The sequence below is a fragment of the Boleophthalmus pectinirostris genome, unplaced genomic scaffold (genome assembly GCF_026225935.1).
Source record: "Boleophthalmus pectinirostris isolate CB_2022bp ecotype Guang Dong unplaced genomic scaffold, ASM2622593v1 HiC_scaffold_1, whole genome shotgun sequence".
NCBI classification, from domain to species: domain Eukaryota; kingdom Metazoa; phylum Chordata; class Actinopteri; order Gobiiformes; family Gobiidae; genus Boleophthalmus; species Boleophthalmus pectinirostris.
The window spans coordinates 3,155,353-3,180,159 of NW_026570970.1; the positions used below are offsets into that span (position 1 = coordinate 3,155,353).

Here is a 24,807-nt window from a genome sequence, read left to right on the forward strand (position 1 = left end):
GTCATATAAACCCCAAAAATAACAATAAGTTCAAATATTTGTGCAGAGAAACACAAATCTATTACAGAAATCTTTTTTAATTGATGAACTCTTTCTTTTACAAAATATTATAATATTATGAACAACCTGAAACTTTAAGAAAATTTCAATTTCAACACAAAGTTTTAACATGAACTTGTCTGTAAACAGGAATAAGTCCATTTTTGTTGTAAAATCCTGCACTCGGCTCCACTTTTCTCATGTTGGACATTTTTCTGATGAGGGTGTCACGGTCAACAGTCAAAACGATCGTCCTTTAAGAGCGTTTGGAAAGAGACAAGTCTTCATTTGTGCTGCTCTGGTGGGAGGGGCCACGTACAGAGACGCTGGAGACGCTGCTGTGATAAACACCACAGAAAATTAACACCATTTTAATACAAAATATAATTAAAATATTAGTAGAAAATCAGACGAGGGCCAGATTAAAGGTCTTAGGTTAAAGGGTCGTATGTTTGACACCCCTGATTTAGACGGTGACGGTGTTTTTGGGGTTTAAAAACTAAAAATCTGAAACCACCTCCAGAGTGTAAAAGTTGAACACGCTTCACCGTTGTGTTTCCGTCCCAAGACACAAAACTCTGGTCAGATGTGCTCAGGTCGTGTACGAGTTCACATCACGAGCGTCTCCGCCGAGCGTCACCGCCGAGCGTCACCGCCGAGCCGCCTGGCGTGAGGACACAGTCCAATTCCACACACTTTTGCGTCACCGTATGCAACAGATTTCCTCCCGAAAACGCTCGTCTAAATGCGGAAAAAAAATTGAAGACATGATGCCACTTTTGCATCTTTTGTTCAGACCCTCATCGTATAAACATAGACTAAGACTTGACTTGATAAAATGGAGTAAGACTTGGGACTCAACTTGAACTTTTGAAGGATTTGGGACTTGACTCGGACTTGAGGCCTGTTGCTTGAGCACTTGAAGTATTTTTAAATCTGAATTTGTTTTATTCTGACTGTAATGATTCACTCTAACATCTGGTCAGGACATTTAAAAAGGTAAACAGCTCTTACATGCTCTATAAATACTCATTTTTAAATAAACTATGACTTTATGAGTACAATTTAGTTTAAAAATCATATAAATTGCAAAAATCTAAGATATATTTTTGGTATTTTGGTTTAAAGACTTGAAATGACTTGAAGTTCAAAGCAGACGACTTGGACTTGACTTACACGACACCGTAACAAAAAAAAAAAATCATTTGAATAATCGTGATTTCAATCTTAAAGGTTGTATAGAGGATTTTTTTAAAGGGAAGAAGAGAAATACAGCGACAGTCCTTGTGCGCGTTCAGAATTACTGTTGAAGTTTCCTGTCTAGAAGTAATTCAGCGACCGACGCGTCAGTTTTTAGACGCTTCGTCTGCTTCGGTCGCGCCATCGCTGGACGAGATCTCCAAGAATCACCTCAGTTTGGCTTTGCTCCTTTTCCTCTTCTCTTCTTCTTTCAGCGACCTCAAAAACGGACTTTGTTTTGCGGCGAACCGGTCGTGGATTTTCGTCCGCCGTCGCGACAAACTTGTGCGAAATGCGAGTCCGTTACACTAGGGAGTTTGATTGACAACCTAACAGCCAATAGAAAATGAGGGAGCCTCGTTTTCTATTGGCTGATGTTTATCTGGCCTCAACACCTCCACAGTTGATAGATTTTTGTTCTTTTTTTTTTTGGTCATCATAATTACAAAGCTGCTGCGTCTCTGTAACGGTTTTTAATCTTTCACTGACAATTTGAAACTAAAAAAAAAAATCCTCCATACAACCTTTAACCAAACTAATCGTAATAATGATTTTCCATAACGGAGCAGCTCTCCTCTCCTCTCTGCTGCCGTGAGCCTCGTCATTTTTTTGGTCTTAAAACGTTGGTTCAAACCCGCGACACATGATCCATCTTCGGGTTTTTATTTTGATATTTTTGTGGCTGTGAATTCTCCGTAGCCGTCGTCCTCGTGAGCTTCGTTTGAGCTGATCTGAGCGCTGCGGGCGACGTCTCTCTCTCCCTCTGAACACGTCTTTACACACACACACACACACACACTTTCTCTTCGGTGTTTTGGCTGCAGACGGAGGATTCCATTTTCCTCTCTTAAGTGTGCGCGGATCTGCCTAAACACCCGGAACAAAAGCCAGGACAGAAACTCCTGAGCCCGACCCCCTCACGATCCGACTGTGAACACAAAACAAAAAGAGAAATGGTGTGTTTTGAGCTTGTCGGGGCTGGAGCTGCCGTCACAGAGGCCGACTGAGCTCAAGTGCTCAAGGCCGAGTGTCAGAGTCTGAATAAGACTCAATACACGGGGCTTTGTTCCGCTCCAGTCAAACAATGACACATGTACAACTACTGAGCTGTTAAAAGTATTAAACCAGACACTAAGTGATATTAAAACTATTACTGCAACTAAAAAAGTCACGTGAACCTTTCCTGAATGTGTTTAGAACCTCGAGCTGCGTCAGAACAAGTAGAAGAGCACACGGACGAGTATACGCCCCTGGACCTGGTTTAGACCTGGTTTGGACCTGGTTTGGACCTGGTTTGGACCTGGTTTAGACCTGGTTTGGACCTGGTTTAGACTGGTTTGGACCTGGTTTGGACTTGGTTTAGACCTGGTTTTGTTTAGACCTGGTTTTAGACCTGGTTTAGACCTGGTTTGGACCTGGTTTGGAGTTTAGACCTGGTTTGACCTGGTTTGGACCTGGTTTGGACCTGGTTTGGACTGGTTTAGACTGGTTTGGACCTGGTTTAGACCTGGTTTTGGACCTGGTTTGGACTTTGTTTTAGACCTGGTTTTGGACCTGGTTTAGAACCTGGTTTGGACCTGGTTTAGACCTGGTTTAGACTTGGTTTAGACCTGGTTTGGACTTGGTTTTTGGACCTGGTTTGGACCTGGTTTGGACCTGGTTTAGAACTCGTTTAGACCTGGTTTAGAACTCGTTTAGACCTGGTTTGGACCTGGTTTGGACTTGTTTTTTTTAGACCTGGTTTGACCTGGTTTGGACCTGGTTTGGACCTGGTTTAGACCTGGTTTGGACCTGGACCTGGTTTGGACCTGGTTTGGACCTGGTTTTGGACCTGGTTTGGACCTGGTTTGGACCTGGTTTGGACCTGGACCTTTTTGGACCTGGTTTGGACCTGGTTTGGACCTGGTTTGGACCTGGTTTAGACCTGGTTTGAGACCTGGTTTAGACCTGGTTTGGACCTGGTTTGGAGACCTGGTTTACCTGGTTTAGACCTGGTTTGGACCTGGTTTAGTCCTGGACCACTATGGAACCTAACTGGACCACTTTAATTACACACTTAAAGATAAGTTGAGTTCAAAGTTCCGTACTGTACAGTGGAACATCTCCGTGGAGAGAATAGGTTTTTTATTAATTAAGTTGCCGAGTGTGAAAGTGGGCGTGGCAGAGAAACACCTGCTCAGACTCACCTGCAGGGGGCGTGGCAGAGAAACACCTGCCCAGACTCACCTGCAGGGGGCGTGGCAGAGAAACACCTGCCCAGACTCACCTGCAGGGGGCGTGGCAGAGAAACACCTGCCCAGACTCACCTGCAGGGGGCGTGGCAGAGAAACACCTGCCCAGACTCACCTGCAGGGGGCGTGGCAGAGAAACACCTGCCCAGACTCACCTGCAGGGGGCGTGGCTGAGCTGCTGTGTCAGACTCACCTACAGTTAGAACATTTTAGAGATGCATGCAATTTGACGCCAGAGCATAAATTGGGCTTCAGGGGTCACTGATGGAAATGTCTTCAGATGCAGTAAAAATGTTTGGCTCCTGATCGTTGGGTTGGTTCAGTCGTGTCACTGAGAGACTCATGTGAGTCACTCTGAGGCTGCGTTCACACTGCACCTGAAGTGACCCAAATCCGATTTTTTGTCTCAATGTTCCTGTAGCTGATCTTTTAATGTCAGTCTGAACCACACAGATCTGATTTTTTCAAATGTGACCCAGGACACTTGGATATGTGCTCCTGAAACTGATACATATCTGATCTTTTGACATTTGACTTCAGTCTGAACGGCCAAAGTGCATTCATCCACCTACACGTTATCAACAAGACACAAACGTCACTATTCTGCGCTGAAGTAGGAGAAAACTGTTCATGATCCATGTGACTGAAGTGAAGCACATCTCCACTCACCACAAAACACCACGACCAAAAACCTCGTCCTTCTCCTTCTCAATCTCCTCCTTAAAACAAGTCAGTTGTTCATGTTCTGGCTCCGGTACGAGAGGAACTTTAAAATCTCCAGGTGCTCGATGCTGCGTCCATGTTTGGACAACTTCTGTAAACACAGAGACGCTCGCTGCGGTTGACGTCGTCGTGTCTCCAGTGTCACATGTGGGACACTTTTGGGCCGTTTAATGTTCACACTGGAGTCACATACAAGTCACATTTAACTGGAAATGTGAACGACCTCGAAAAAACATCGGATTTCACAAAAAAATTGGAATTGAGCGTTAAACCCTGCAGTCTGAACGGAGCCTGAGACTCTCTGGGGTGAGAGATGATTTGGCTCCACCTGCGTTTCTTTGGTGAACTGTAGTGACCAAAACTTTACGTGTGTCTCTGTTTTAAAGTCTGTTGGAATAATGAAACGTCTTTGTGTTTTCAGCCAATCACCTGCAGTGCAGCCCCAGCCGGAGCGAGTCTGGGTGAGTACTGGACCTGTGCCACTGCAGCGCCTCCTCCTGCCTGTCGTGTGTGGGGTGATGTGTGTCTCATGTGTGTGTGTGTGTCGTGTGTGTGTGTCTGTGTGTGTGTGTGTGTGTGTGTGTGTGTGTGTGTGTGTGTCATGTGTGTGTGTGTCATGTGTGTGTGTGTGTGTGTGTGTGTGTGTCATGTGTGTGTGTGTGTGTGTGTGTGTGTGTCATGTGTGTGTGTGTGTCATGTGTGTGTGTGTGTGTGTGTCATGTGTGTGTGTCATGTGTGTGTGTCATGTGTGTGTGTGTGTCATGTGTGTGTGTGTGTGTGTGTGTCATGTGTGTGTGTGTGTGTGTGTCATGTGTGTGTGTGTGTGTTGTGTGTTGCAGGTTCGGTCTGGCGGCGGATCAGAAGAGGTCACAGTTCAAGGAACGCGCTCGCAGCATGAACTCCACCGGCTCCGGGAAGAGCAGCACCGTGTCCAGGTGAGCGTTTCCACGGCAACAGACCAGGAAGTGTTTCATTTTATAAATATCCCAGTGTGTTTATTTTTAGACACAAAAGAGGGAAGATCTGCAAACGATAAACACGTAAACAAAAATACATTTGAATAAATGTAAATGGATCTGATTGTGTTTTCCATTTGTTTGTGGGAAATATTTACCATGATCAGAATGACGTGTGCGTGTGTGTGTGTGTGTGTGTGTGTGTGTGTGTGTGTGTGTGTGTGCATGTGTGTGTGTGTGTGTGTGTGTGCGTGTGTGTGTGTGTGTGTGTGTGTGTCTGTGCATGTGTGTGTGTGTGTGGAGGCTCAGTGTTCTGCTGCTGCGGCAGTGATGATGATGAGGAGGAGGAGGAGGGGAGAGAGAGTGCGTCTGTTCCTCCTCTGGTATGAAATGAGCCGGGAGCTGATTGGTGGAGAGTCTGAATCTGTGTGTCATTCGTTCATTCGTTTTTCAATATAAAACCAAAAATAAGAAAACGAAAAAACAACAGTTTTCTTCATTATTTGTCTCCAAAACCAAAATTAAAAAACAGATAATGATTTGTTTTTTTCAGTTTTCGATTTTGTGTTTAATTGAAGAATGGAAAAAACGGATAACGGCCGTTTCCCGTTTACGTGACTTCTGTGACTGCGATGCCGAACTTTTGCACCGTGTACGAACTGAACCAGGACCAGGACCAGAGTGGAACCAGTGTGGATTCCGAGCTTTGACTCTGAGGCCTGAGCTTCGAGCTCCGGCCCTGCTGTGGGCTCTGAGCCTCTGGTCTGGTCCCGGTCTGGTCCCGGTCTGGTCCATTTGAACCAAAAGCTCTTAGTTTGGTTTGTTTTCATTGGTGTGAAAGCGTCAGTCGGACGCTTTGCTCCACCTCGGATCCAGTCGTGGTTCTTGAGTGTGGAGGACCGGAGCAGCCCGTCCAGACCTGTAGTCCACAGAACATTCTCACTTTCCCTGCACGGAACCAGCGCACAAATGATGACACAGAACCACTCGGACCACTGGTCCCGGTCTGGTCTTGGACCTGGATCAGTCCTGGTTCAGTCCGTATGCTTTGCAAAAGTTCGGCATCACAGTCACTGAAGTCACGTAAATGGGAAACGGCCGTTATCCGTTTTTTCCATTTTTTCATTTAAACACAAAATCGAAAACTGAAAAAACGAATCATTATCTGTTTTTTAATTTTGGTTTTGGAGACAAATAACGAAGAAAACTGTTGTTTTTTCATTTTCTTACTTTTGGTTTTATATTGAAAAACGAATCAACGAATGACACACAGATTAAGTCTGGGTTAGTGGGCTGTGATTGGCCGACAGGGACAGAAAAGGTGAAAAGAGGGAGGAGTCAGGATCTTTAAAGTCTCCATGTGACGCTGTTTTCTGACCTGTTATAATGTTGTAACAAACCTGGAGCAGAACTAAACTTAAACTTGGGCTTTAGGCTTTGACACTTCCAAAATCATGTCTGAAATCAAGATTTTTGATCCAGAACGATAGATCGTTCAGCCCTAGTTTTTAAACTCCACTGCACCTTCACTAGAATCATTTGGATCATTTCAGCTTTGGAATTTTCAATCTCTACTGAACTAAAAGTAAAAGGAGCTGTTCACTTGAAAACTAAGACTTCATGACATCACAAGGAGGAACAGAGCATTTTAAGCTTTGGCAGATGTAAACAGATTAAAAATGCAGAGTTACTGAAACATGTGAATGAAACAAAACACAAGTCCAGCTCTGTTTTTGACGAGGAAACGACATTAGAACCTGACTTAAAGCTCTCAGATTCAGTTTTGTGTGATATCAGACGTTGAAATGTTCCACCTCCAGGATGTGGTCTGTTTCTGATGGTTGGCAAATAAAGTGTAAACAAATATTAATGACAGCGGCGACGGTGTAAGTGGATGATCCTAATGCTGAGGTTCGCACGAATTATCCGCAGTTAAAGTCCCTCAAACATCCGCCTCGACGGCCCAGTGTGTGTCGTGTGTCAACAGGAACATCCAGACACGGAAAACAAACGCAGCAGACGTGAAGCTCTTTCTGTTTAAAACCAGACTTTTTATGAGACGTCTAATCATTTTATTGAAATCATAAAACTAAGGTCGAAGACAAACCCTCGTTTACTTTGAAGGGCACTTAACATATCACACGATTTTCTGAGCTACTGTGTGTTCTCATGTCACTTCCTCGTCACACACAGACCTTTCGTTCACACGTTTAACACACAAACCTGCACATTTAAACTCCACACACCTGAACTAGAAACATCTGGGTAATTTCAGCTCTGCATTTGTCCATCTCTACTGAATTCAGATGAACAGTTTATAAAAAATAATCTTACTGTACTCATTTCATATTTAATGTTTGCTGCAGAATAAAGTACAGCATGTTCTGTTCCGTATCCTGTTTTATGGTACAAGCTCCAATAAATTCCAGAAGATTACCAGAGTAAAAGTATCCGCTAAAGATAATATTTTTAATAAAAGGACAATACAAAAGTTTTGGTTAGACTCAGATCCTCAAATGCTCAGAAACTCCCTCCTAGATGCATGTAGACTCAGAAACTCTCTGCTAGACGATTGTAGACTCAGAAACTATAAACTCTCTCCTAGACGCTTGTAGACTCAGAAACTCCCTCCTAGACGCTTGTAGACTCAGAAACTCTCTCCTAGACTTGTAGATTCAGAAACTCCTCTTGTAGACTCCTCTAGACGCTTGTAGAACTCCCTCCTAGACGCTTGTAGATTAAGAAACTCCCTCCTAGACGCTTGTAGATTAAGAAACTCCCTCCTAGACGCTTGTAGATTAAGAAACTCCCTCCTAGACGCTTGTAGATTAAGAAACTCCCTCCTAGACGCTTGTAGATTAAGAAAACTCCTCCTAGATTAAGAAACTCCCTCCTAGACGCTTGTAGATTCAGAAACTCCCTCCTAGACGCTTGTAGATTCAGAAACTCCCTCCTAGACGCTTGTAGATTCAGAAACTCCCTCCTAGACGCTTGTAGATTCAGAAACTCCCTCCTAGACGCTTGTAGATTAAGAAACTCCCTCCTAGACGCTTGTAGATTCAGAAACTCCCTCCTAGACGCTTGTAGATTCAGAAACTCCCTCCTAGACGCTTGTAGATTAAGAAACTCCCTCCTAGACGCTTGTGATTAAGAAACTCCCTCCTAGACGCTGTAGACAGAACTCCCTCCTAGACGCTAGATTCAGAAACTCCCTCCTAGACGCTTGTAGATTAGAAACTCCCTCCTAGACGCTTGTAGATCAGAAACTCTCTCTAGACGCTAGAAACTCTACGCTTGTAGATTCAGAAACTCCCTCCTAGACGCTTGTAGATTAAGAAACTCCCTCCTAGACGCTTGTAGATTAAGAAACTCCCTCCTAGACGCTTGTAGATTAAGAAACTCCCTCCTAGACGCTTGTAGATTAAGAAACTCCCTCCTAGACGCTTGTAGATTCAGAAACTCCCTCCTAGACGCTTGTAGATTCAGAAACTCCCTCCTAGACGCTTGTAGATTAAGAAACTCCCTCCTAGACGCTTGTAGATTAAGAAACTCCCTCCTAGACGCTTGTAGATTAAGAAACTCCCTCCTAGACGCTTGTAGATTAAGAAACTCCCTCCTAGACGCTTGTAGACTCAGAAACTCCCTCCTAGACGCTTGTAGATTAAGAAACTCCCTCCTAGACGCTTGTAGATTCAGAAACTCTCTCCTAGACGCTTGTAGATTCAGAAACTCCTCCTAGACGCTTGTAGATTAAGAAACTCCCTCCTAGACGCTTGTAGATTCAGAAACTCCCTCCTAGACGCTTGTAGATTAAGAAACTCCCTCCTAGACGCTTGTAGATTCAGAAACTCCCTCCTAGACGCTTGTAGATTAGAAACTCCCTCCTAGACGCTTGTAGATTCAGAAACTCTCTCCTAGACGCTTGTAGATTCAGAAACTCTCTCCTAGACGCTTGTAGATTCAGAAACTCTTTGCTAGACGCTTGTAGACTCAGAAACTCTCTTCTAGACGTTTGTACATTCAGAAACTCTCTCCTAGACGCTTGTAGACTCAGAAACTCTCTCCTAGACGCTTGTAGACTCTCAGATGTTTTTTGTGTGTCACCCTTGTGCTGTAACATCATTAAAGGTTCTGTAGAATCATCTCTTTGCCTTTGCGCCTGTTTATTTTTGCAAGATACAACAAAAATCAACAAGCTCCTTTTACCTTTTAAACTAGAGCTTCATGACATCACGAGGTGGAGTAGAGCATTTTGAGCTTTGGAGATGTAGACAGACATGCACATACAGACACTTACACTTCCATAAAAGAACAGAAGCCGTTGTTATTGTCTCCTCACCCCTTCAAACCTCGATGTATTCACTCCCTGTTCCCTCAAGTCAAAATATCTAAAGTCTTTTACTGTTTGTGTCTCTAATATCACAAACAAAATAAAAGATCTCTATGTAACGATAACGTGTTTGTGTGTGTGTTTTCAGTGTGTCAGAGCTCTTGGACCTGTACGAGGAGGACCCGGAGGAGATCCTCATGAACCTGGGCTTTGGGCGAGAAGAACCAGACCTGGCGTCCAAAGTTCCCTCACGCTTCTTCAACGGCACCTCCTACGCCCGCGGCATCGACTTCAAGGTACCAGCTCCTCCTCCGCACTGAGCACTGAGGCCGTCTTTTTAATCCGTCACACTGTGGTCCAAAGAAGGAAAAATGATCTGACCAAGGCTTTTGATGAAACTTTAAAATAATTTCTCTGGATGTGATAAACGCCGCATCCAGAATACTGTCATAACCGGGATAAGGCTCAGACTCGGCAAAAGGCTCGCAGAACCGGGATAAGACTCATTCTTAACCGGGATAAGACTCATTCTTAACCGGGATAAGACTCGGGATAAGACTCGGGAAAAGAGATATTTTGCTATATCTCGATATACGATATATATCTCAATATATGTTCAAGAAAAAACTAACCCCCTAAAACTGAAAACTGCAAAAACAAATGTGCCAAATTTCACAAGGTCCTTTTTTTTTAGATTGAAGTGTAAGAAGTCGGCAGTTCATACAGGAACATTTAAGATTACAAAAAACCCTAATTACATAAATAATAATTTAACTGTAAAATAAAAGAAATAAAACATATTTCCTTCTTTTCATTCATAAATAAAACAACTCAACACAAGCTCATCTTTGCATTAACTCTGTTCTCCAGACCAGAACCATAAGTAAATGAGACACGAGTGAACAAACTCAGGGAGGCGTGGGTGACTAGAGAGAAGGTAAACAAGCAAAGCTGCGAAATCAAAATTTAATATAAGTATTATATCGATATATACAATATGTCAGAATTCATATCGAGTTTAAAAACTATCTCGAAATATTTAAAATATCGATATATCGCCCACCTCTACTAGGGATAAAACTCGGAATAACCGGGATAAGACTTAGGATAAGACTCTCATAACTGGATTAAAGCTCAGACTCGGGCTGAGACTCATAAACGTGATACTGATGTAAACTCTCAGTCTTCCTTCCAAACACAACAGTTCCAACAGTAAAAATCGCTCTGCTTCACTCTCGCGTGTCACCAGGTGTTTCTGATAATCACATTTCTGTGGTTCTGTAAACGCAGCAGAAGTCAGATTTCATTAGTGGTTATCAGATTACCGTCACCTCGTTTGTATCGACGGTGTAAAGTGGAGTGTTTTGTGCGTCCGTGTGTGGTATTGACTCGTGTGTTGTGTGTCGCAGGTGTTTCTGGGAGCGCAGCTGCAGAGGCTGGAGCTGGAAAACCCAAACTACGCCCTGACCAGTGAGTGTCGCCCCCTGTCTGCAGGACGCTTCCAGTACAGCCACACGTACACGAAAACTTTACTCATCCACAAGGGAAATGATTTAAACACAGCAGCTCAAACATCATAAAGTAATATTAAAAAAAAGAGAAAAAATATTTATAATTTATTTTTATTTTTTTATAAGAAGCAAAAATATTAAGAGACAAAATATAAAAAATTTAAATAAAGTATAATGATATAAATGTACATGTACAGGAAAAAAATATATAGAGGCCATTAGTTATTTGTACAGTTGTAGGGAGTATTATCTGTTCCATAAGGATGAGTTGTACAGTTGTAGGGAGTATTATCTGTTACATAAGGGTGAGTTGTTGTACAGTTGTAGGGAGTATTATTTGTTACATAAGGGTCAGTTGCTGTACAGTTGTAGGGAGTATTATCTGAGTTGTTGTACAGGTGTAGGGAGTATTATCTGTTACATAAGGGTGAGTTGTTGTGCAGTTGTAGGGAGTATTATCTGTTACATAAGGCTGAGTTGTTGTGCAGTTGTAGGGAGTATTATCTGTTTCCGTAAGGATGAGTTGTACAGTTGTAGGGAGTATTATCTGTTACATAAGGATGAGTTGTTGTACAGTTGTAGGGAGTATTATCTGTTACATAAGCGTGAGTTGTACAGTTGTAGGGAGTATTATCTGTTCCGTAAGGATGAGTTGTACAGTTGTAGGGAGTATTATCTGTTACATAAGCATGAGTTGTACAGTTGTAGGGAGTATTATCTGTTACATGAGGGTGAGTTGTACAGTTGTAGGGAGTATTATCTGTTCCGTAAGGATGAGTTGTACAGTTGTAGGGAGTATTATCTGTTACATAAGCGTGAGTTGTACAGTTGTAGGGAGTATTATCTGTTACATAAGGGTGAGTTGCTGTACAGTTGTAGGGAGTATTATCTCTTATATAAGGCTGAGTTGTTGTACAGTTGTAGGGAGTATTATTTGTTACATAAGGGTCAGTTGCCGTACAGTTGTAGGGAGTATTATCTGAGTTGTTGTACAGGTGTAGGGAGTATTATCTGTTACATAAGGGCGAGTTGTTGTACAGTTGTAGGGAGTATTATCTGTTACATAAGGGCGAGTTGTTGTACAGTCGTAGGGAGTATTATCTGTTACATAAGGGCGAGTTGTTGTACAGTCGTAGGGAGTATTATCTGTTACATAAGGGCGAGTTGTTGTACAGTCGTAGGGAGTATTATCTGTTACATAAGGGCGAGTTGTTGTACAGTCGTAGGGAGTATTATCTGTTACATAAGGGCGAGTTGTTGTACAGTCGTAGGGAGTATTATCTGTCATCAGTTACTCTAGGTTAGTGTTGTGAATGTGTATTTTCTTTCATGTGTGTTTATGTCAGAGTAAAAACCTGGAGCAGGTGGGACGAGTGAAGACAGTGGGCACAGGGACAGCGGGCACAGACAGGGGCAAAGACTATGGGCACAAACGGGGACAGGGGCAAAGACTATGGGCACAAACGGGGACAGAGGCAAAGACTATGGGCACAAACGGGGACAGGGGCAGTGAGCATAAGCACGGGCAGCGACAGGGACGGGGGGCACAGATTGGGGACGGTCTGACTCGGGGGAGGGGGGACAGTCGGGGTCTCGGGGTTCATTCGTGCGGTCACTGCGTCTCCATGGCAACGGGGACAAAGCCGAGTCTGTGGTCAGGACCCGGAGAGTGTGTGTTTGTGTGTTTGTGTGTGTGTGTGTGTGTGTGTGTCACCAAAACGTTTGATGGTTTTGTCATCACACCCCAATATCTCTGCAATTTCAAGAGTGACTTATTAAAATTTTTGACTTTTCAGAGCTAAATCTATTTTTTTTGTCCCATTTTTACGGAAGCCGAGAGGGGTCGCAACAAACACAAACGCCGCAACAAATACAAATGCGACAACACAACAAAAAAAGCCACAACAGAAATGACCGCGGGACTCTATTTTAACGCAAACGCCGCAACAAATACAAACACCACAACACAAACGCAAATGCCACAATGCATTAAAAAGCCACAACACATTAAAATGCCACAACACATTAAAATGCCACAACACATTAAAATGCCACAACACATTAAAAAGCCACAACACAAACACAAATGCCGCAACACAAATGCAAATGCCGCAACACATTAAAATGCCACAACACATTAAAATGCCACAACACATTAAAAAGCCACAACACATCAAAAAGCCACAACGGAAGTGACCGCGGGACTCTATTTTCCGACGGAACCAATCAATTTGCGGCTTTTTAAGTGTTGCGGCATTGTGTTGCTTTTTAATGTGTTGCGGCTTTTTAATTAATGTGTTGCGGCTTTTTAATTTTAATGTGTTGTGGCTTTTTAATGTGTTGCGGCTTTTTTAATGTGTTGCTGTTGCGGCTTTTTAAAGTGTTGTGGCATTTGCGTTTGTGTTGTGGCGTTTATTTGTTGCGGCGTTTGCATTAAAATACTCCCGCGGTCATTTCCGTTGTGGCTTTTTTTTTTTGGTTGTGGCTTTTTGTTGTGTTGTCGCATTTGTATTTTGCCTGAGGAACTGAAATTGCCTAACAGTTACTCACACCTTGATTCAGGGGTTTTGATTTTTTTTAGGCCACGCCCTCCCTCGCCAGACAAATACACCTCACCTGACCTGTTTTAATCCAATGAGAATTCAAGTTTATGAACGATATAAACGATAAAACAACACAGTTTTATAGCGACAGGAATAAGATCAGACTTTTTAATGATGCTGTCTATGTAAATATGAGTTCACTGGGATTATCCTGTTTTATTTTAATTGTGTCAGTGGGATAAAGTGTTTTCAGTCCTTCATATCGTTTATTATCATCGTGAGTGTCCTACTTTCTCTGACTGTGGCTCAGGACGCTGCACTTTCACAGACAGGATGTGGATGTGAGCAGGACCAGGACTCACTGACACCTGTTTGTTCTGTTCTTCCTCCGGAGTCTGTCCTGGAGTCTCTGTCCCCGGAGTTTGTCACCGGAGTGTGTCCCGTCCCGGAGCTGCTCGGGAACAGAGCGGGAGTCAGAGCAGGGAAAAAAAAAAAAAAAAAAAAAAAAGAGAGAGACACAGACCCCCACAGCGTTCACACAGAGCGAGGGTTTACCGCGACTACAACTGCATTTATAACACACTTTCAAAACTAAAATTAAAACAATAAAACAACTTGTGATTAAAAACAAAATCTAAGAAAAACTATCTAAATCTGAATAAAATGTCAACATCTCAAACTGTGCGAAAGAAGAAAGAAAGATCCGCACTGCAGTTCTTTGAAGATCCCAAATTTTTATTTCAATGACGCCAGGATGTGAAGTTCTGCAGCTCCAGGAGTTTGGGCCCTGACAGATTCTCCCACAGAGGCACAAAGCATTTTGGGAATTCAGCCTGCCCATGTTCTTCAGGGCGTCCGGCTTCACAAAGGTCTTATTTTGTAGGATTCTTTTCCATTTTCACAACATAAACTTTTGAACATTTTTAAATCCTCGTGGCTCCAAAAGTGATTTTTGTCAGACTGAGCATCGTGGCTCTGAGCAGCTCTCGCTCTGATTGGTCCAAACTCTCCAGGTTGTGCAAGTTACAGTCGTCACACGGTGGGAGGAGTTCACCCGGACTGAGGAAAGTAAATGCGGATGAGAAAATGATTTTTGGGCCCATGAGCCGATGAACACAGAGAACTGAAAACAACACAACGTATCTTGGGTTCAGCAGAGATTTGATTAGAGTTCTGTGGTGGGGCTCAGCGCGGCGAGGCCAAGTCTGACAAAGACACTTTTAGACGCTTTCACTGTTTAAAAATTGGTGAGGAGAAAATTTAGTTTGTCAACTGGACAAAAGTTAGTTTGGTTGAAGACGTTTCTCAGCTCATCCAAGCTGCTTCTTCAGTTCTGGTCAGACGCTGGTGACACTTCCTTATATCTGCAGGGAGGAGCTAACTACACTGAAACTACTCTGAAACTAACACACACTTGTTTACAGTTTGTGTTTGTTAGTTCGGCCTGTTGACCTGTGCAGGGTTTTGGGTCTAATTAACAGAACAGTTCATGTCCATAATGGAGCTTCCACACCTCTGGACCTGACCTGACTCCACCTGTTGTTCTTGTTTGTTTTGTTTTAGGTTTGAGGATGGACGTGTAAATAGGAGACAGATGGAGTCTGAGTCCATTTCTGTTTAGAGACGGATTCTCTTTCTTAACAAAAATGGCTTCTTTCACTCTCCTCTCAAACCAATTCTTTCCTCTGGCTAAAATCTGTACGTCTCTGTCCTCAAACGAGTGACCCGTGGCTTTTAGGTGGAGATGAACAGCAGACTGAGGTCCTGTGTTGTTCTCTCGTCTGTGTTGGTTCATCTTCTTGTGAAGTGCAGCGTTCACTTCAGTCTTCACTGCACTGAATGTAGTAGAACACATTGCTTTGTTTGTGGCTTGGTGTTTTGTCCTTTGGGTGTTTAAAAATGATTAAAAGATGGTAAAAATACAGAAGAATCCAACAAAAGAATTCTACTCCTGCAGTACCTGGAGCGGCCACTAGTCGGTCTCACACTTCTCCAGTTCTTCTTACAGACCGTTGTTTTTTAGGCGGCGGAGTTTAAACGTCGTCGACTCTCGTTCTTCGCCTCATGTCGCTTTGTGTTTTTCAGGTCGTTTCCGTCAGATCGAGGTTCTGACGAGCGTCGCCAACGAGTTCTTCCAACTCTACAGCCAAGTGTCCGGACAACCCCTGCACCGCATCGCCCCCAGAGAACCAGGTCACACACCGAGTCACACACCGAGTCACACACCGAGTCACACACGTCACACACAGTCACACACCGGGTCTCACACACCGGGTCACACACACCGGGTCTCACACGTCGGGTCACGCACCAGGTCACACACACAGGTCACACACGGGTCACACACGGGTCACACACACCGGGTCACACACACACACCGGGTCTCACACCACACACACACACACATACCAGGTCACACACCGAGTCACACACGGGTCACACACACGGGTCACACACACCGGGTCTCACACGTCGGGTCACGCACCAGGTCACACACACCAGGTCACAGTCACACACGGGTCACACACACGGGTCACACACACACACCGGGTCTCACACACACACCGGTCACACACACACACCGGTCTCACACACACACACACACACACACCAGGTCACTCACACACACACGCAGGTCACACATGGGTCACACACCAGGTCACACGCACACACCGGGTCTCACACACACACACACACACCGGGTCACACACACACCAGGTCACTCACACACACACGCTGGGTCACACATGAGTCACACACCAGGTCACACGCACACACCGGGTCTCACACACACACACACACACACACACACACACCGGTCACACACACACGGTCACTCACACACACCAGGTCACACACACACAGTCACACACCAGGTCACACACACGCACCAGGTCACACACACGCACCAGGTCACACACACACACCGGGTCTCACACACACACACCAGGTCACTCACACACACACGCCAGGTCACACACGCTGGGTCACACATGAGTCACACCAGGTCACACGCACACACCGGGTCTCACACACACACACACACACACACACACACCAGGTCACTCACACACACACCAGGTCACTCACACACACACCAGGTCACTCACACACACACCAGGTCACTCACACACACACACCAGGTCACACACACACACCAGGTCACACACACACACACCAGGTCACACACACACCAGGTCACACACACCAGGTCACACACACACCAGGTCACACACACACCAGGTCACACACACCAGGTCACACACACCAGGTCACACACACACCAGGTCACACACACACCAGGTCACACACACACCAGGTCACACAGTGAGTTTCCGTCTTCGTCCTGACCTTGTTGTTTTGTTTCGTGCAGGAGCAGACGGAGACTCTAAAGAAGCTGCCGCCGTGAAGAAAAACGCCTCGGCCCTGAACGCCGCCAGAGTCCTCAAGAGGAGCATCAGCAAACACAACCTGCTCGCACAAGCCGCCACGCAGGCCAACGCACACGCCAACGCACACGCCAACGCACAACCCGCCGCCGAGTCTCGCACACAGGCCGAAGGACAGACCAACACGGACGGCTCGGGGGCGGTAGGTACGACGGCGGCGGCGGCGGCGGCGAGTCCACAGCCCGGAGAGGACGGCGGGGCGCAGAGCGAGGACGGACGACACGCCAAACTCAAAATGGACGGATCGGTTCTGTCGGCGGTGTCTGAGGAGAGCACGAGCGACGGAGAGACGGAGAAAGACACGGAGCAAAGGTGAGCACGAGTCTGATGTTTAAGAGACCAGACGTCCAAGTTTCTCCAGGACAGTCCCGGTTTCGAGCCTGTGTCCCTCCGTCCCACCAGATTTATCCAAAACCACTGACTTGTCCCAGTTTTATACAAGAAATGTCCCAGGTGTCTCTGTTTTTGACCAGTCTGATCCTGCCAACAGGATTTGTTTTGGTAAAATACAAAAAATCTGCTTAAAAACGACCAAAACACAAAGAAAATGTGACTAAACTGAATCTGTGTGTCATTCGTTCATTCGTTTTTCAAAGTAAAACAAAAAATATTAAAACGATTTTCTTCATTATTTGTCTCCAAGACAAAAATGGAAAAACGAATAACGGTCGTTTCCAGTTTACGTGATTTAAACTGCAATGCCGGACTGAACCAGGACTGAACCAGGACTGAACCAGGACTGAACCAGGACTAAACCAGGACTAAACCAGGACTGAACCAGGTCTGAACCAGGACTGAACCAGGACTGAACCAGGTCTAAACCAAGACTGAACCAGGACTGAACCAGGACTGAACCAGGTCTAAACCAGGACTGAACCAGGTCTGAACCAGGACTGAACCAGGTCTAAACCAGGACTAAACCAGGACTGAACCAGGACTGAACCAGGACTGAACCAGGTCTGAACCAGGACTGAACCAGGACTGAACCAGGACTGAACCAGGACTGAACCAGGACTGAACCAGGTCTGAACCAGGTCTGAACCAGGTCTGAACCAGGTCTGAACCAGGACTCTGAACCAGGACTCAACCAGGAACCAGGACTCAACAGGACTCAACCAGGACTCAATCAACTCAGGACTCAATCCCAGTCTCAGTCCTGATCACCCGACGGTCTACGCGGGCGCACCTCCGGGCCTGTCCCAATACTCAGTCCTGGTTTAGTCCTGGTTTAGTCCTGGTTCAGTCCTGGTTCAGTCCTGGTTCAGTCCTGGTTCAGTGGTTTAGTCTGGTTTAGTCCTGGTTTAGTCCAGTATCCGTTTTTTTCCATTTTTCATTTAAACACAAAATCGAAAACTGAAAAAACAAATCATTATCTGTTTTTTTCATTTTGGTTTTGGAGACAAATAATGAAGAAAACTCTTGTTTTTTTTCATTTTCTTATTTTTGGTTTTATTTTGAAAAACGAATGAACAAATGTCACACAGATTATACTGACTCACGTTTCTCCTGAATGATTTCTGCTTAACGATTTTCTTTAATTACACACTCATTTCAGTATTTTATTATTACCAACTACCAAAAAAAACGGGGACATCCCAGTTTTTTATTTTGAAATTCTGATCACTTTACCTTTATATACGTTTAGTGAAAGTCTGATTCATTATAAAGTACATGAGATTTTAAGGATATTCTACAGTGTGTATTGACATTTTTTAGAGATTAAGTTCACTCAAATTCTAAATTAAATATCCTCGTCAAGAAAATTAAAACTTTAACATTTTGTAAATAAACTATAGAAGAAGTTTCAAGTAGATTTCTCTAAATTTCAGATATTTTTTCCTTTTCACCTGTAGTGTCTCTCCTTAAGTGCACATTTTATAGATATAAAGTAAAATTTTCTACATTTTTGGTTATTTTTTGTTTATATTCGTGTTCATTTTTTAAATTTGTTGTGTCACAGAGACTATGAATAAATAAATAAAAACATTTAATCAAATAAAAGTAAAAACATATCTACATTTTCTTGTTTTGTAGAACTGAAGAGACGTCAGGACCAGCAGCCAATCAGAGCGCAGAGGGGGAGGAGCAGACGACCAATCATGGCACAGAAGCGGATCAGACGACCAATCGCAGCTCAGGAGACGCCGACGTCCCTGCCGGTCGCCTGTCGGGTGTGGAGCAAACGGCCAATCACGGCGGAGAAGACGAAGCACAAACAGCCAATCAGAGCTCTCAACCTGAGGAACAGACGACCAATCAGAGCGCAGGAGATGAAGCGCAGACGGCCAATCAGAGCGAAGGAGACGTGGAAGAGACGGCCAATCAGAGCGCAGGAGACACAGAGCAGACAACCAATCAGAGCGCAGGAGATGTGGAGAAGACGGCCAATAGCAAAACAGACGTAGAGCAAACGGCCAATCAGAACGCGGGCCTGGAGAAATCGTCCAATGAGGCGTGGGCGGGGGAGCGGGCGGTGAACCCTCAGCTCGCTCTGCTGCGCACGGAGAACGCCGACTCCTTCGACATCGAGGAGGTACCAGTTTATTTTATTTATGTATTTATAAAAAGACATTTGCCACTTTCACATGAGAACTTTAATTCAGAATAAAAATGATTTAATTCAGAATAAAAATGATTTAATTCAGAATAAAAATGATTTAATTCAGAATAAAAATGATTTAATTCAGAATAAAAATGATTTAACTCTGAATAAAAATTTATTCCGCTTTAAAAAAAAACAAACAAAAAAAACATGTGAACACTTAATTCCAAATAAAAATGATTATTTGGAATTAAACATAATTCCGATAAATTCCGATGCGTGGGTGTTTTATTCTGATTTTAAAGACGAATTAATTTATTCCTGGATTATATAAACGTTTATTCATCTTAAAAATAATTCCGGTTAGAGCTGCTCGATTATAGAAAAAATCATTATCATGATTATTTTTGGTCAATATTGAAATCATGATTATTCAAACGATTATTTTTTTTGTTACATGATGCATTTAATTAGCATTTCTCTCTAAAAAAAAAAAACAACAACACTTTGTTATTGACAATTTCCTTAAAACTCAAATTGAAAATAAATTATTGATTAAACACAAAATCAAAAACTAAAAAATCAAATTATTATTCGTTTTTATATTTTGGTTTTAAAGACAAAACTAAAAAATAATAATAATAATAATTTCTTCGTTATTTCTTATTTTTGGTTTTATTTTGAAAAACAAATGAATGAATGACACACAAATTGAAATCGAGGTCGAAATCTGTTTTTTTTTTTATTTGACACTATAACCAAAAAATTAAATAACAAACTTTTCCCATTTTATTGTTAATTAAAATTCAAAAGAACAAACGATACACAGATTTCTTTTATGTTTTGTGTTACAGTTAATAATTCCTCTTTAACAATGTGCAGGTTTTTTATTTGTGATTTTTTTTTCATTTTATTAATTGAAATATTTTTGTATGAACAGATCCACAGCGCTGAAGACGACGCTCCTCCACCGAGCAGCTCCAGGAACACGGGTGAGACCAACACACCGTCTACATCCAGTCAAACGAAGCTCACTGAGGCCACAGTTACAAGAGGGAATTTAGATGAAGTTCCATGTTAAGAAAAGGAAAAAGTGAAATAAAAACCCCAGGATCATAAAGAGAGACATGTTCTCTTCATGTTTGTTACGTCGTGTTTGTCTCGTTCGTTCTCTCCGTCCGTTCATTCTTTGGTTTAAATCTGAAGCGTCCGTTTGTCCTCAGATCTTTCTCGCACCGTGAGCCAACAGTCCGACAGCAGCGGCTTCGCAGAGGAACCGTCCTCCGACTCCTCCAGCTTCTTAAAGGTCCACTACACCTCCTTCACTTCTCCTTCACATTTCTTCTCCTCCTTCACATCTTCTCTCCTCCTTTACTTCTCCTCTGGTCCTTCACATTTCCTCTCCTCCTCCTTCTTTTCCCCTTCTTCTTCACTTCTCCTTTTATCCTTCACATCTTCTCTCCTCCTTCATGTCTTCTTCACTTCTTCACATTTTTTCTCGTCCTTCACAGCTCTTCTCCTCATCCTTCCCTCCTCCTTTCGTCCTCCTCTGTCCCTCTCCTCCTTCACATCCTCCTCCTCTCGTCCTCCTCCTTTCTCCTTCACATCTACTCTTCTCCTCCTTCTCTCCTCCTCTCGACCTCCTTCTGTTCCTCTGTTCGTCTCCTTCACATTTCCTCTTTTCACTCACATCCTTCTCTCCTCCTTTTCTTCTTCTCTCCTCTTTCACATCCTCCTCTCCTCTTTCTTATCTCTTCCTCTCGTCCTCCTTCTGTTCCTCTCCTCCTTCACATCTTCTCTCCTCCTTCTCTCCATCTTCACATCTCCTCTTTTCCTCCTCCTCTCCTCTCTCTCTTCTTCCTCCTCCTCCTCCTCTCTCTCCTCTCTCTCCTCCTCCTCTCTCTCCTCTCTCCTCCTCTCCTCCTCTCCTCTCCTCCTCTCTCCTCCTCTCCTCCTCTCTCTCCTCCTCTTCCTCTCCTCTCCTCCTCTCCTCCTCCTCCTCTCCTCTCTCCTCCTCCTCCTCCTCCTCCTCCTCTCCTCCTCCTCCTCCTCTCTCCTCCTCTCCTCCTCTTCTCCTCCTCTCCTCCTCCTCTCCTCCTCCTCCTCCTCCTCTCCTCCTCCTCTCCTCCTCTTCCTCCTCCTCTGAGCGTTCTTCCTCGTTGTTTTTTCCGTGCAGGTGCAGGAGAGCAGCGACTCGTGCGACAGTGAGACGACCGTCACGTCTCACCCGTCCCAGGACCTGGCCACGCCCGTCGCCGTCGACCAGCCGGCGTTCGCTCTGCTCACCGGGGGGGCGGAGCCGAGCGACGAGCCCGACGGCGGCGCGGACTCCGCCTTCCCCCAGTACACCGCCCACCAGCTGCCCAAAAACCCCGCCCAGACCCCGCGCAGCCCCCCGCCCACCGACGACTCGCCGGAGACCGAGGCGGAGGAGCGGAAGGCGTCAGACGACACGCCGGAGCGAGAAACCCACGTCAGACCGGTTCCTGAGTTCAGCGTCCTGGGCGGGTCTTTGGACGACGACAGGCCCAGGCAGGCGGAGTCTCCGGACTTCGTGTCAGACTGTTCGGAGTCGAGCCTGCCGCCCGCGCCCCCCTCCCCGGTGCTCGGCGCGCTCCACCGGGCCAGACTCAACCAGAGGATCCAGGGGCGAGGTCGCGGGCGCGGCGGGGTCCCTCTGCAGAGGTCCTCCTCCCTGCCCACCGCCACCGTCGTGTCCTCCGTGCGCATCCATCTGGGGCGGGGCAAAGCCAAACCGCCGCGGGACGACACGGACGGCCGGGCGGTCAACCCGCTTCGAGCGATCCCCCGCCACCTGGCGCAGTCCACCAGCTCCAGTCCCCCGCCCGACTGGGCAGCAGGCGGCGCGCCGCAGTCATGGAGCACCCAGAGCGTCCCGGAGCTGTGCTCGCACCCGCGGCAATCCTACCAGCCCCCGCCGGGGGTGACGTACACGCAGCCGCACCCCCAGCACGCCCACCTCTACGGGACGCCCTACGGCAGCTCGCCCAACCTGCTCGCCCACCACGGCTCGTACTCGGGCGTGCCCCATCACCCCGGCTTTTCCGCGCGGCCCGAGCACCCTCCCTCCGCGCTGTACGGCCACGCGGGGCACGGTTCCCCCGGCGTGTCGGCGCCGTGGTTCGGCTCTTACCCCAACCTGCACGCCTCCCCCCACCCGCCCCAGACGCTGGCTCAGAGCGCTGCTACCTTCTCCCCGTACTCTGGGCTCTCCCATTCGGCGTTTCACTACGGGAGCCACCCCCACCTCCAGCGTGTGACTCCGCCCCCTCCGGGACCACACCCCCTGCCGTACCTGCCCGAGGTCCCGCCCCCTCAGCCCGGGTTCCACCTGGGCCCGCCCCCGTCGTCCGCCACGTTCGGGGGTCCCGTGTTCTCCCCCGACGCGGCGCTTCAGCCTCACCTCGTGTCGAGCTCCGAGCTGCAGCTGCGGCGAGTCCTGCAGGAGATCAGAGGCACCGTGCTCAGCCTGGGACAGGTGAGGACAGGGACCAGCCTGTATTTTACTACTTTACATCCTTGTTTTATTTAAAGACGAGTGTTTTACTTCTGTGGCGTTTTAACTGTGTCACATTATAGATTTAGATCAACATGTTTCCTTTTAGTGTTTGGAAAACGCTGTGTTCACTTTAGTTTTAGAAAAGCTCCAAAAATGGAGTAAAATGTTCTTCAGGTAAATCGTCAGTTTTCAGAGTTTTAGTCACTTTGACAAAGACGTCGGTCACTGAGGCTCACAGGACGGTTCACAGCTCCTCGTCTGGACGGGGTTTTTAGAAACGAGTCTCGTCAGAGTCTAATGGAGTAAAAACTAAAGCGCCGGATGACGCCTTTGTTTAGAGTCTTTGTGTTTGAGTTCAGACGCCCCTGATGCCTCCACACCAGGACCTTCATCGCCCTGGAAACAAATGACATTTCCCGACTTTTCCCGGAGCGATGGGCCAGACTGAGAAAGACTTTAGTGTTTTTATTACATAAAACCATCAGCGGAGAAGTTCAGCTCAGTGACGTGAAAATGTTTATACTCCACTAATGACACTGGTCCAGTCCCGGTCCAGTCCCGGTCCAGTCCCGGTCCAGTCCCGGTCCAGTCCCGGTCCAGTCCTGGCGATCAGCTCGGTGGTTGTTTTGTACATATATTTGGGTCTTTTTCTTCTGGATAATAATGTTTTTACATCCCTCAGCAGTCGTCCCTGACACTTTCACTGTGACATGAGTCACTCTGAGCTTCTTTTTCTTCTCTAGAGTCGATTGGGAAGCCCCAGTGTGTTTTCAGAGCAGAGAACAACTCCAGCCTCTCCTCAGGTGCACACATCTCTCTGTCAGTGTGTGTGTTGTGTGTGATGTGTGTGTGTGTGTGTGTGTGTGTGTGTGTGTTTTATGTGTGTGTGTGTGTGTGTGTGTGTGTGTGTGTGTGTGTGTGTGTGTGTGTGTGTGTTGTGTGTGTGTGTGTGTGTGTTATGTGTGTGTGTGTGTGTCATGTGTGTGTGTGTGTGTGTGTGTGTGTGTGTGTGTGTGTGTGTTTTATGTGTGTGTGTGTGTGTGTGTGTGTGTGTGTGTGTGTGTGTGTGTGTGTGTTGTGTGTGTGTGTGTGTGTGTATGTGTGTGTGTGTGTGTGTGTGTGTTTTATGTGTGTGTGTGTGTGTGTGTGTGTGTGTGTGTGTCATGTGTGATGTGTGTGTGTGTGTTGTGTGTTTTATGTGTGTGTGTGTTTTATGTGTGTGTGTGTGTGTGTGTTTTATGTGTGTGTGTGTGTGTTTTATGTGTGTGTGTGTTGTGTGTGTGTGTTTTATGTGTGTGTGTGTGTGTGTGTGTGTGTGTGTGTTATGTGTGTGTGTGTGTGTGTGTGTGTGTTTATGTGTGTGTGTGTGTTTTATGTGTGTGTGTGTGTGTGTGTGTTATGTGTGTGTGTGTGTGTGTGTTTATGTGTGTGTGTGTTATGTGTGTGTGTGTGTGTGTGTGTTTATGTGTGTGTGTGTGTGTGTGTTATGTGTGTGTGTGTGTGTGTGTGTGTGTGTGTTTTATGTGTGTGTGTGTGTGTGTGTGTGTGTGTGTGTGTGTGTTTATGTGTGTGTGTGTGTGTGTGTGTTGTGTGTGTGTTTTATGTGTGTGTGTGTCATGTGTGTGTGTGTGTGTGTGTGTGTGTTGTGTGTGTGTGTGTGTGTGTTGTGTGTATGTGTGTGTTGTGTGTGTGTGTGTGTGTGTGTGTGTGTGTGTGTTTTATGT

The 24,807-nt window shown here is 45.5% G+C and overlaps 1 protein-coding gene across 4 annotated transcripts in view; it reads left to right on the forward strand.

Moving 5' to 3' along the window:
- itprid2 (ITPR interacting domain containing 2) overlaps positions 1-24,807 on the forward strand; it is a 65,663-nt gene that overhangs the window by 31,289 nt on the left and 9,567 nt on the right. For all 4 annotated transcript variants that reach the window (XM_055148777.1, XM_055148786.1, XM_055148791.1 and 1 more), the window contains exons 7-17: positions 4,654-4,693; positions 5,072-5,167; positions 9,667-9,814; positions 10,928-10,988; positions 15,658-15,765; positions 16,946-17,333; positions 19,056-19,554; positions 20,504-20,555; positions 20,787-20,869; positions 21,740-23,062; positions 23,827-23,886. In XM_055148777.1, coding sequence (XP_055004752.1) covers positions 4,654-4,693; positions 5,072-5,167; positions 9,667-9,814; positions 10,928-10,988; positions 15,658-15,765; positions 16,946-17,333; positions 19,056-19,554; positions 20,504-20,555; positions 20,787-20,869; positions 21,740-23,062; positions 23,827-23,886 — 2,858 coding nt within the window. The remainder of the gene's footprint in view (positions 1-4,653; positions 4,694-5,071; positions 5,168-9,666; positions 9,815-10,927; positions 10,989-15,657; positions 15,766-16,945; positions 17,334-19,055; positions 19,555-20,503; positions 20,556-20,786; positions 20,870-21,739; positions 23,063-23,826; positions 23,887-24,807) is intronic.